We start from the raw sequence: 12,902 nt of genomic DNA, 5'->3' as shown, positions 1-12,902 counted from the left end.
TATTTAAAAAAAAATATGTTATTCACTTTTTCAAATTTAAACTAGGTTGTTAGTGTATTTGAGTATTTAATTATTTAAATTATTCCGATTTTTTTTATAAAATATGGACAAAAATAAAATTAATTATTTCTTATACATTTAATATTAAAAATTTCAAAATAAATGAATAAAAAAACATTTTTTCCTCTCTCTTTTTATAAAAAGAGTATGGGCTCATAATGACTCATTCATAATTCAAAAATTTTATTTCCTAAAATTATTTTCTTAATATTTTAGTTTTGAACTTTTGGTCAACCTAACCACTTGGGTTTAGGAACCCTAACGACATTAATTTATCGAATATTATTTTGAATTTTTGGTCAACCCAATCACTTAGATTAAGGAACTACATTTGTTTATTATTATTTTTTGACTTTAGGTTAACCTAGTCACTTAGATTTAGGAACTAGATTTGTTTATTATTATTAGTTTTGAATTTTTAGTTAACCTAATCATTTAGATTTAGGAACTAGATTTGTTTATTATTATTTTTTGAATGTTTAGTTAACCAAATCATTTTGATTTAGGAACTCGATTTTTGTTTTGTCATATTTAATTTCTTTAATTTAATAATTTCTAAAATAATTATAAAAGTTCATAAAAATAATTTTATTATTTTTATTCATTAAAATATCGAAAATACCAAAATAAATAAAATGAAGTTAATTTATTATTATTTTTTTAAAGTTTTTGGGTTTTTCCTGGGTCTGACAAAAATGAGTATTCACAATGTCAAAGTCAAATGTTCGATTCATTTGAATAATATTTGGTGGAAGAGATAGTCATGCATCTCAGAAGTGATAAGTTTCTTACCAATAAGGTGAATGATAACCTTTGTTATACAAAAATAATTTCAAATATCAGTTAACACGTTTCATCAAAATAAAGTTTAATAAACTTTAATCGTACAATACATTCCTTTAAAAATGAAAATACAAAATAACCATATGGGTTTAACAAAAAAATCATTGGAATGCATTTTGAACTATAAAACATGTAGATATAGTCACCATCATCAATCCAATGTAATTCATCACTAGAATAAAATGTATCATCAAAAAAATTTATGAGAAAAGAAACCAGTGGTGTAAACTCCACCAAATGATTGTCAATGGAAAAAACAACTATTAGTAACAGAGTTCGCCATTAGTGAAAGAAAAGATACCATAAGAATGAACATTACTAAGAATAGAATACAATATTATAGAATACGCATGAATAAAAAGAATGTGACCCCATAATAATCTTGCAAAAAAATAGAGCTTTATCTCTCACACATCGTTTAATTATACAATTTTAAATTGGAAATTGCACTCTCTCTCTTTCCACAATACAATGCATGAATGTGAGAGTTTATTTGTTGATTTCTTATACTGTCTGCATCTTTTTGGACAGTATCTCTAGAAACTGGGACATTGTCGTTTCATATACACCTAACTAATGACATGCATCACTTCACTATCCGTTAAAAATGCTAGAGTTATGCATGAATTTTGATAAAGCAAGAAAGAAAGAATGGGAAAATCAATCATTGAATGATTATAGAATCAAATTGAATAAGTAAGTCAATATGACTTATTTATACAAGAGAAAATAGGAAAAAAGAAAGCTCGTAAAACAAACAACTAATACAAACCTAACTAACTAATTTCAAACTCTCTAATCAATAAGCATCTTCAAAAAATAAGCTCTAAAATATCTTTAATATTATCGCGTAGTTAGTGTTCATTTTGTGTTTCTGTCTTTGGCAATAATTGCCCTTTTTCTTTGTAAGACGAAGAAGATTATTTTGAAGTTTATTGAGGAGGTAGCTTTCGAGTTGCTGATTATGTCAAAACCAATGCAACAATTTTACACATTCTGCGTGTTATTATTTTGTTAATAGTATTTTTGATTTTTTGTAACAACATGACTAAAAGAGTACTCTGAAATGATAGTGAGAGAAGTAGAAAATAGGAATAACAAGTTTTTATAGAAAAGGCCTTAATTACACACAAAATTGATTGTATTTGTTGTTAATGAGTTCTTAACATTTTAGGGCTAAAGCCCTTGCTTCGGGCCTTATGATTGGAATACTATTTAAGACATAATTTCTTTTATAAATATGTCAAAATATCGTTTCCTCGTTTACTTAATAAATTTCGTAAGTTAGTCTTTAAGATTAAATAAATTATAATTCTAAGATAACATTAACTCTTCTTTTGTGCTCTCATGGTAGAATAACTAAAAATGTGTTTGAATCTTCATTTTAATTTCTTTATGGAAAACCACAATATAAAATATATAAACTTAAATCCCAATTAATAACAACAAGTCGTTGTAGTATAGTGGTAAGTATTCCCGCCTGTCACGCGGGTGACCCGGGTTCGATCCCCGGCAGCGGCGTTTATTTTGTTTTGTTGTTTGTGCTGTAAGCCTCTCAGTGACCTTATCAGTCATCACTCGCTGCAAATAACATGGCTCTTTAAGGAAACTGTTCATAAAACATAAGATTATTTTAATTTTATTAGGCTTTTTTTATGTTTAACTATTTATAATATGTAGAGATTCACTTATAAAGTTAAATTTTGTCAACTTACACTTTAATAACTTTTTATAGCAATAAATTATATTGATGCATCCCCTAATTAATAACTATATATCATTTAAATCATATATCTCAAATTTGAGAAAATACTGAAATCACTAAATATATAATCAATTATATCTAATTTAAATTTTAAAGATACAAACATTGGTGTACATAAAAAGTTACCATATAATTTTTATTTTTTTATCAACTTAGATGCATGATGAAATTTGAATCCAAAAGTTAGTTTGTAAAGTTATTAACAATACAAATAGTATATATAATTTAACTTAACCGGATATTTCCTCATATTATATATCAGTATATATATATTTATAAATAATATATCCTTATAATTTTTATAAATAAATATTTATATTATATAATATAGAATCTAATAAGATACTTATTCATTTTTAATATTTTCAAACATTTTTCTAATTTTAATATTACGAACAAATTCATTTTAATTATTTAAAATAATCTGAAATATAAAAATAATGATAAGATAAGATTTATCTCATTCTAAAATCCAAATATATCTAAATGTTCTTGATGAGATGAGATATAGATTCTATATTATATGTTATATATTCTATCGAGAAAATCTGAAATGAAACTATAAAAAGTTGGCGCCAGAGAAAAAAATGAAAGTCGTTGTATGAAACATTACTATCTCTGATTCTCTGATTCTCTGATTCTCTAATGTCTCTAACTCCAAGGGACCCACTCTCTCTCCTTCATCTCTCTTTCAACCAAGACCATTCATGCTTCTCCGCCACCACCTTCTACGGCTTCCACGTGTACAATACTAACCCCTTTCACCAACTCTTCCGCCGCAAATTCCCTCCCTCCGCCTTATCCTCCGCCGAGATGCTAAACCAATCCAACATCATCGCACTCGTTGGTTCAGGCTCTCACCCTCACTTCCCTATTAACAAGGTCATGCTCTGGGATGATCAACAGGGGAAGTGCATTGGCGAGCTCTCGTTTCGCTCCACCGTTCGCGCCGTCAAACTCCGCCGCGATCGGGTTATTGTTGTGCTGGAGATGAAGGTTTTTGTGTACAATTTGGCCGATTTTAAGTTTTTGCTTAAGATGGAAACTGTGGCGAACCCTAAGGGGCTTTGCGCGGTTTCGCAGGCTTCTGATTCGATTGTGATTGCGTGCCCTGGATTGCACAGAGGGCAAGTGAGGTTGGATCATTGTGCGTTGAAGAAGACGAGTTTTATGACGGCGCATGATTCGGGGATAGCTTGCTTGGCTCTCACGCTTGATGGGAAGTTCCTCGCAACTGCAAGCACTAAAGGCACGCTCATTCGGGTTTTCCATACGGCTAATGCAACTCTACTTCAGGAAGTATGTGTTGTTTCTTGGTTATCAAGGTTTAGTTATACTTGGTTGTGAAATTGAAAGTTGAAACATGGTTCTGAATTGTGGTATGTAGCTGCAATTGCAGTGGCAACAGCATTATTTTGTGGTTATGGAATATAATCGAATCCGCGGTTTAGAACATTGACTGAAACAAAACATTGTCTTAGCCTGTACTATGGAACTGCATTGTGCTGTGGACCTTTGGTTCAAGGTCAAGACTAATATTGACTTCAAAGCTATGAAACTAAGACTAAAAGACTAGGCATTTAAAATATACTCTGAAAACTAATTTGGTGTGATGATGTTAGGGTAATGAAGATAATGTTTAAACTAATTGAATTGAAAAGTCCAAGATGGAGAATCAATAAGTCAAGGTGCTAGACTGCTAGTGTGTATTACTGATTAGATGATTTATGGAGTAGAGTGTTTTCTACTTTCATATGGGGATTAAGATGCTTTTTAGCAATAAGATTCTCAAATTTGACTGATACAAATTCAACAATTTAATTATTACTTTTTATGCACATAGAAAACAGGATTTATGGCATAGGATATGAATCCTTTCTGGTGGTATACTATCCACATTAGAAATCCATTATCCAGTTGTTTGGGAAAAATATATATAACAAGACAAAAAACTCAACTAGGCATATGTTTATTAGCTGCATGTATTCCTTGTGTATATATTCTGTATGTGCTTGTTTCTGTCCTTTGAAAATTGAATATATATGGAGATCTTAATCCTCCTTTACTGATGTATAAATTTATTGGATTAATTTTAGGTGAGAAGGGGTTCAAATGCTGCACAGATCTACAGTTTGACATTTGATTGTAATGCTCAGTGGTTAGCAGTATCTAGTGACAAGGGTACTGTCCATGTTTTCGGCCTTAAGGTTAATTCTGCTATCTTGGAGCACGAAAACTCAGGAAATTCATCAAATTCTGATGCTGGCAGTACATTATCTAGAGCATCTCTCTCATTCACCAAATTTAAAGGTAAAATTTATTGTTATTATGTGTTACCAAGTAGTCTTATTGATAACTAAGATGTTGTATTAGAAGTTTAGATATGTTAAATTATGAGTGTAAATAGGTAAACTATAACTAGCTGTCTTTGGAATTGATGTGAGGTTTCTTACTTTGACAATTGTATCATTCTTCCTTTTTATACAAAGCACTCTGAGAAATTGATTTCATGTGGGTATTGTGAAATGCTGTTTTTCAGTCTAATCATCCAAAATCGTACACGACTTTTAAGAGTTGGTTCTTGACCACACATAAAACTATTTTCATATAACTTGATGCCATTAGTCTTGAGAACAATCTATGGAGCTAGTTATTTTTCTTTTCCCTCATGTTCCACACTGGATGTTGAATGTCTTTGGAATGCTTTATGCATGGTTTCAGTTTATCATTTTTTGTATTTGATAAGGAATATTGCCTAAGTATTATTCATGTTTCCCTTGTTAATCTTGTGTATGTTTTATGCTTGCAGGAGTATTGCCTAAGTATCTCAAGTCAGAGTGGTCAGTTGCTCAGTTTCACTTACATGAGGCTTCTCGTTACATTGTTGCATTTGGTCACCAGAAGAATACAGTCATAATTATTGGCTTAAATGGAAGGTAAGATTTGAGAAAGTAGCAAAATCTTATTTCTTTGTGGTGTAGATGGTAGCTATTCTATTTAGGGAATAGGGTGGGGACGCCTTAAGTTTTGATTCTTGCAAATCACCTCAGTAAACTTTTAAACTTTAAATGTTTAAGTTTATCTTTCTATCAACCCTCATACATGAATAAGTAAGAATTTGTTTCCAAAATTTAAATTCACAACCTCTAGATTAAAAAACAAACAACCTTATTATTATAACGAGTAGGCGAGTATCACCACCAAACACATATATTAAGTCTGGAGTATTTATAATAGTTTATTCAAAATATATTTTAAAATTTATAAAATAAATAAAGAAATAAATAAGTCTTTTATCATCTATTTAAAGGTAAAATAAATGATAAAAGATTTATTTATTGAGTGTAATATTTATGCATTCATATTGTAAAGATTTATATACAATCAGTGTAACATGTACCATTTATTTGTATTACTTTTATTTAAGAGGTAATGATTATTGAAAATTAACAGTGAATGATGTAATGACAGTGTAAAAAGTCTCATATACATTTTCTCTCTTATTTATTTGTCTTGTAAATAGTATAATATATTTTGAAGGAAGAAAATTGTAAATATGCTAGACTTAATGTTAGTAGTATGTCTACTTGAAAAAGTAGTTTTTGGAGATGATTTTGTGCTTCTTTATATAATTGCCATATTAGTTGTGCTTAATGGTTTACTTATCTAATTTCATCTTATTGACACTGTTAATGCAAAATCCTTAGCTTGATATAGTCCAGATTTGTATAGTATATGGGTTGAGCGCTCTTGTGCTCCCTTCAATACATTCTTTGTTTAGCAAATAATTTTATGTTGCCACACAGTATCAGCTTTGATAAAATATCCAAATTAAATTGAATTATCTATTGGGATGTTAAAATTTCGGGACTAATAGAGAATAATTTAAAATTTGTGTTGGGAATTACAGAAGAGCCAAAGCTTTGGGTTTTCCCCCTTCTATTTTGTCTTTGGTGTTGTGATGTTGATCTACACCAATTCTACATTAAGAGCATGGCTGAAACAAATGCTATTTCATGATATTGAGAATTTTAAGTTCTGCAATTCTATCACACATTATTTTCATTTAACTTGAATGATATAACATTATAAAGTGAGAAAATAGCTAGAAATCCCTGGTTTTCCATCTGTGTGGCCTGTTAAATGCTTGCTTAAAGGTGGTGCACTTGACCATGAATTATAGACACAATATTGATGTTAATTGTTAACTACTATAGTTGATTAATGATGTTAGCTATCTATCATAATTAATGATTATTAGTCAATAGATTATAGGTTTAGTTCTTTCAACCTCATTGCATGAAATATATACAACAATTTTGCATATTTGAAATGTTTGCTATTGAGTGGATGCTTATGTTACATTGTGCTATGCAGCTTCTATAGATGTGAGTTTGACCCCATGCATGGTGGAGAGATGACCCAGCTTGAACATCATAACCTTCTAAAATCAGAAGTAGCCTCTGAGAAGATGTTAGATGAAAGTCTGCACTGATATTGGACTGGCATTACAGGATTGGGGGATCTTCGGTATTACATTTTTTAATTTTACTATTATTTTTGTTCACAAGTAGCATACATAATGTGAGACAATAGATGTTATTCGATGCTCGCCTTGCGAGTCCTTTATTGTTTACTCAGGTTCCATTATGTATCTATTAGGTAATTATCTTTCAAATAATAAATAACTTTTTTTCTTTTCAAAACAAGGTAATCTTTTATTCTGTGTATCAGTGTTACTATATCTTTAGAATATGCATGTGCACCAGAGTTTTTTAATGGAGGTTGAAGAACGTAAATGAGCCCATTATTAATGAGTTTTTCGTATAGTTTTCCTCTGAAACTCTGCTATGAAAAATGTGTTTGACTGGAACACAACGGTAGTTTTTACATTGGAATCTTGTCCTCGATGGACTGCATTATTTCTTTTGTTTTATTGGTTCAACGTCTATACAATTCTTCAAATGTTTTTCATAGATTATTTTTATTCTTTCTGAAAGAATGCTTCTCAGTTCTCAACTTCTCATACTATTTTTTATAAATACATATTGCCTTTTTGGTTCTTAAATAATTGATGCTTAAGATTTTATACTGAAATTAAGAAATATATCGAATAAAATTAGTTTATATTGAAAAAAATGTATTATTCAAGTAAATTATCGTTGCAGGAACTGTTGCTTTATAAGTTATCTACTTATTGAAACTAATATATTATACTTGGTTAAGGGTATAATTGAAAGAAAAGGTAATAAAATTTCCTTAATAATCTTTTAAGGGAACCCTCATAGAATATGGTTCTACTTCTGAGTAGTGTTTCAGTTCATGTTTGAATAGTTGGAAAAAAAGAGTTAAGTGCAATACAAATTTACATTTTCGACCAAAAAAAACATTCTTTTAAAACAACAGTGGAATAAAATTAAAATTATAAAATATTTAATTATTTAAGAATTGAAGAGATAGCTCACATTATCACTAACGACAACAGCAAAATGTAAAATCAAAATGTGCATACAAAGAAAATAAAGTGGAATATCTATAATCAAGATAAATCACTCACATGAATATAAAATTTGCATGTGTAAGTGTAGCACTATTTTATTGCAATGGCATTGAAAACAAAGCAAGTTTGGGGACCACTTCTGACCTGATAATAACATGTCCAAATCTCAGACTCAAGATTTCACTTTGATTTCATGCAAACAGTAAAAGTGAAATTTAGTCATGGTGTGGCTAAACGACAAATTCAAGTCTCACCATAGTCAAATCAGAAATTTTGTGCTACCCAATGTAACTACTACTACTACAGTACACTCACAACTCTTCATAAAAGGACCTTAGGCCCTTCATTTCATATCATGTATCTGTGTCACACCTAGCTAGAGTAATTGCATTGTTTAGTATTTCCTTGTTTGATAAAATGGCACTCAAGCTTTTTGGACTAGCCATGTCCACTAACACAACCCGTGCCATGATATGTCTACATGAGAAAGAGGTTGATTTTGAGTTTGTTCCTGTCAATCTGTTCTCTGGAGAGCACAAGCAAAGTCCTTTCCTCTCCAAAAATGTAAGCATTCCTAATGGTTTTCAGTACTTTTCTTTTTCCTATAACATTTACTAAATTACTCCTACCACCATCAATTTCTGTTGTTGTACATGCATGCAGCCCTTTGGTTTGATCCCAGTACTTGAAGATGGTGACCTCACTCTCTTTGGTATGATCTCTCATTTTCTTCTCCTTCTTCTGTACAGTTTTTAGCTACTTTTTACTTTGCATGCGACATGCCCCTTTTTATTCTTAAAAAACATGTTCCGGTCAGTCTAATGCAAGGTCATAATCATGACTAGAGATATGTTTCTCAAACTGTGTCTCAAATCACATCTCGAGCCAATGAAATTATGTCATGTCAATTAAAAATTTAAACATTTATTAATATTGTTGTTTTTATTTCATTATTATTGGTTTAGGACAAGATTTGAGACAACATATTTTTGTTACATAACCACTTAGACTTATAAATCATAGCATATTCCATGCCCCAAATGCATGTTACATAGTTTGTTACACTGATTAGTTAGATATACATATACACAATACACCTGACTTACTTCCCTCATTTAAATATTTGATTGTGTTCTACTGATTGATCTTAAAGTAAAAATGGCAAATGGCAGTGGCACAATAGATTATACATCATGTGTTATTTGACAAAGTATGTCAAACCTCTGTGTCATTGATTCCAATTGATAAAAACAACAATCAAGTTTTTTATCCTACTAGGTGGAGTCGATTACATGGATCGAACAACGTTATAATATTCTATCATAAATTATGTTTATTGATCAATTGATTTAAAATGACAATGAGATATGATTTCTTGACCCATCAGAATCCATTGCACATACTGTATTGGACAAAAATATTATTCCATATATCTCAATATGCTTATTTTCCTAACCCATAAATGATATATTTATATGGTCTGCACAACAGAGTCAAGAGCCATTACCACATATGTAGCTGAAAAGTTTAAAGAAACAGGTCCTGATTTGATTAGGCACAATGACACAAAAGAAGCTGCATTAGTCAAAGTGTGGACAGAGGTAGAGTCTCACTACTATGACCCAACAGTGTCACCCATTATCTATGAATATTTTGTGGCTCCATTTCAAGGCAAAGAACCCAACCAATCAGTGATTGACACTAACATTGAGAAACTAAAGAATGTGCTTGATGTGTATGAGGCCAAGTTGAGCAGCACCAAGTACCTTGCAGGGGATTTTTATAGCCTTGCTGATCTTAGCCATGTATCTGAAACTCATTACTTTATGCAGACACCATGTGCTTCTTTGATAAATGATCTACCTTATGTTAAGGCTTGGTGGGAAGATATATCTTCTAGGCCTGCATTTAAGAAGGTTGTTGAAGGCATGACTTTTGGTCAGAAATGAGATACACTTTTCATGACAGGTTCAAATATTGTCACTTAATTTAACTAAGATATATAAGATGATCGCAGTTGTTGGAATACATTAGAATAAGGGAAACAAATTAACCATTTTTGTGTTGGATAAATTTCATTAGACATCAAAACAAGTACGATAAAAAAATTTACTAAATTACTCCTACCACCATCAATTTCTGTTGTTGTACATGCATGCAGCCCTTTGGTTTGATCCCAGTACTTGAAGATGGTGACCTCACTCTCTTTGGTATGATCTCTCATTTTCTTCTCCTTCTTCTGTACAGTTTTTAGCTACTTTTTACTTTGCATGCGACATGCCCCTTTTTATTCTTAAAAAACATGTTCCGGTCAGTCTAATGCAAGGTCATAATCATGACTAGAGATATGTTTCTCAAACTGTGTCTCAAATCACATCTCGAGCCAATGAAATTATGTCATGTCAATTAAAAATTTAAACATTTATTAATATTGTTGTTTTTATTTCATTATTATTGGTTTAGGACAAGATTTGAGACAACATATTTTTGTTACATAACCACTTAGACTTATAAATCATAGCATATTCCATGCCCCAAATGCATGTTACATAGTTTGTTACACTGATTAGTTAGATATACATATACACAATACACCTGACTTACTTCCCTCATTTAAATATTTGATTGTGTTCTACTGATTGATCTTAAAGTAAAAATGGCAAATGGCAGTGGCACAATAGATTATACATCATGTGTTATTTGACAAAGTATGTCAAACCTCTGTGTCATTGATTCCAATTGATAAAAACAACAATCAAGTTTTTTATCCTACTAGGTGGAGTCGATTACATGGATCGAACAACGTTATAATATTCTATCATAAATTATGTTTATTGATCAATTGATTTAAAATGACAATGAGATATGATTTCTTGACCCATCAGAATCCATTGCACATACTGTATTGGACAAAAATATTATTCCATATATCTCAATATGCTTATTTTCCTAACCCATAAATGATATATTTATATGGTCTGCACAACAGAGTCAAGAGCCATTACCACATATGTAGCTGAAAAGTTTAAAGAAACAGGTCCTGATTTGATTAGGCACAATGACACAAAAGAAGCTGCATTAGTCAAAGTGTGGACAGAGGTAGAGTCTCACTACTATGACCCAACAGTGTCACCCATTATCTATGAATATTTTGTGGCTCCATTTCAAGGCAAAGAACCCAACCAATCAGTGATTGACACTAACATTGAGAAACTAAAGAATGTGCTTGATGTGTATGAGGCCAAGTTGAGCAGCACCAAGTACCTTGCAGGGGATTTTTATAGCCTTGCTGATCTTAGCCATGTATCTGAAACTCATTACTTTATGCAGACACCATGTGCTTCTTTGATAAATGATCTACCTTATGTTAAGGCTTGGTGGGAAGATATATCTTCTAGGCCTGCATTTAAGAAGGTTGTTGAAGGCATGACTTTTGGTCAGAAATGAGATACACTTTTCATGACAGGTTCAAATATTGTCACTTAATTTAACTAAGATATATAAGATGATCGCAGTTGTTGGAATACATTAGAATAAGGGAAACAAATTAACCATTTTTGTGTTGGATAAATTTCATTAGACATCAAAACAAGTACGATAAAAAATGCGCATCCGGGGAATCGAACCCCGGTCAGTACCGTGGGAGGGTACTATGATACCACTACACTAGATGCGCTCACTTGATAGTTCACGTAATGCAAATGATCATATAATATTAAATATGAAAGACCATTACTAGATATAGATGCAAAGGGCTTCTATATAGTAATTTGTTTCTAGAACGGGTAAATTATCAATCCTTACAATATTTACCAACGGACATTGGTTCAAGTAATACATGATTGATTCCCCTTAAGCAAGAACTCAGGTTCGAGTCTTGTGGATGGGAAACCAAAAAAAATCCTTACAATATTTAGTGAATATAGATTTTCTATATTTGATATTTTTAGGTAGAATATTATCTAAGTTTATATTATATGTAGTAATTAATATATGTTGGTCACCCATAGGATGAGGATATACATTTGGTATGTCAAAAAAAAAATTAAATTACTTATTCCAGTAGCTTGAATCACTAGATGAGATCTTGAGATATATCTCAATATTCACATGTATGTACAAAAATATTGCTAACGTACTTATTCCAGTGATTAATATTTTCCTCAACTATCAAGTCTTAATATTTCCCTTCATATATGTTTTTCATCAGTTATATATTCATATAGTGGCAGAATTTGAAGTTCTCTCTCTTTTATACTCTTTTCCTCATAATAAACTAATAGCTATCTCCTTCAGCTTATTTAATTTCAGATGTGTTTCTACCCAGCTAATAAATGGAAGATTAATCAACATTAAGAAGCAGTAACATGTTAAATAACAACATGAAAGTTTTGATTTAAGCAACAAATAACAACATCAAAGTCTTGGAGTTTCATATCAGAAAATAAAATAAAAACTGAAACAGGGATTTAATGTCTTTCAAAGATTTGAATTCACTTTATAAATGCAAGTTTTCACGTTTAGGCTGAAGCTGCTATTAGTAGCTTCTGCGTTTCAAAAGTGTGTGCAGCAAATGTCACCACTGTTCCAAACAAGCACTAATAACAACATTTTTACTATATTGTTACTCACTTTTGTTCTTAAATAAGAAAAATTCTTGGTTGTTTTTAATCAAAGGAAAGTGAGGAGAGATATAGATAGTGTAGAAAAAATGTAGATATTGTATGACCCAAA

General features: G+C 30.9%; 3 protein-coding genes and 2 non-coding genes across 5 annotated transcripts; 4 read left to right on the top strand and 1 right to left on the bottom strand.

The window, feature by feature from the left end:
* On the top strand, positions 2,353-2,424 carry TRNAD-GUC. Its single transcript has one exon. It is a non-coding gene; the product is annotated as a tRNA-Asp (tRNA).
* LOC109346590 (autophagy-related protein 18a-like) lies at positions 3,268-7,423 on the top strand. The gene is made up of 4 exons (XM_019586226.1): positions 3,268-3,967; positions 4,765-4,978; positions 5,478-5,604; positions 7,046-7,423. The coding sequence occupies exons 1-4, from the start codon at positions 3,314-3,316 to the stop codon at positions 7,161-7,163; spliced, it is 1,113 nt and encodes a 370-aa protein (XP_019441771.1). The 5' UTR covers positions 3,268-3,313; the 3' UTR covers positions 7,164-7,423.
* Positions 8,440-10,204, top strand: LOC109344900 (glutathione S-transferase F13-like). Its single transcript, XM_019583625.1, has 3 exons — positions 8,440-8,732; positions 8,832-8,880; positions 9,660-10,204. Exons 1-3 carry the CDS (start codon positions 8,586-8,588, stop codon positions 10,115-10,117), a joined length of 654 nt encoding a protein of 217 aa, XP_019439170.1. The 5' UTR covers positions 8,440-8,585; the 3' UTR covers positions 10,118-10,204.
* Positions 10,294-11,702, top strand: LOC109344899 (glutathione S-transferase F13-like). Its single transcript, XM_019583624.1, has 2 exons — positions 10,294-10,378; positions 11,158-11,702. Exons 1-2 carry the CDS (start codon positions 10,324-10,326, stop codon positions 11,613-11,615), a joined length of 513 nt encoding a protein of 170 aa, XP_019439169.1. The 5' UTR covers positions 10,294-10,323; the 3' UTR covers positions 11,616-11,702.
* TRNAG-CCC lies at positions 11,774-11,844 on the bottom strand. Its single transcript has one exon. It is a non-coding gene; the product is annotated as a tRNA-Gly (tRNA).

This window comes from Lupinus angustifolius, chromosome LG04, assembly GCF_001865875.1.
Source record: "Lupinus angustifolius cultivar Tanjil chromosome LG04, LupAngTanjil_v1.0, whole genome shotgun sequence".
NCBI classification, from domain to species: Eukaryota; Viridiplantae; Streptophyta; class Magnoliopsida; order Fabales; family Fabaceae; genus Lupinus; species Lupinus angustifolius.
This window is presented reverse-complemented; position numbering and strand designations above follow the sequence as displayed.

Bases quoted from the DNA above. Each gene is read 5' to 3' on its own strand.
- LOC109346590 (XM_019586226.1), top strand. From the start codon at position 3,314: ATGTCTCTAACTCCAAGGGACCCACTCTCTCTCCTTCATCTCTCTTTC. The intron at 4,979-5,477 runs GTAAAATTTATT...TTATGCTTGCAG, and splicing joins CTCATTCACCAAATTTAAAG to GAGTATTGCCTAAGTATCTC. The intron at 5,605-7,045 runs GTAAGATTTGAG...TGTGCTATGCAG, and splicing joins ATTATTGGCTTAAATGGAAG to CTTCTATAGATGTGAGTTTG.
- LOC109344900 (XM_019583625.1), top strand. From the start codon at position 8,586: ATGGCACTCAAGCTTTTTGGACTAGCCATGTCCACTAACACAACCCGT. The intron at 8,733-8,831 runs GTAAGCATTCCT...ACATGCATGCAG, and splicing joins GTCCTTTCCTCTCCAAAAAT to CCCTTTGGTTTGATCCCAGT. The intron at 8,881-9,659 runs GTATGATCTCTC...TCTGCACAACAG, and splicing joins TGGTGACCTCACTCTCTTTG to AGTCAAGAGCCATTACCACA.
- LOC109344899 (XM_019583624.1), top strand. From the start codon at position 10,324: ATGCAGCCCTTTGGTTTGATCCCAGTACTTGAAGATGGTGACCTCACT. The intron at 10,379-11,157 runs GTATGATCTCTC...TCTGCACAACAG, and splicing joins TGGTGACCTCACTCTCTTTG to AGTCAAGAGCCATTACCACA.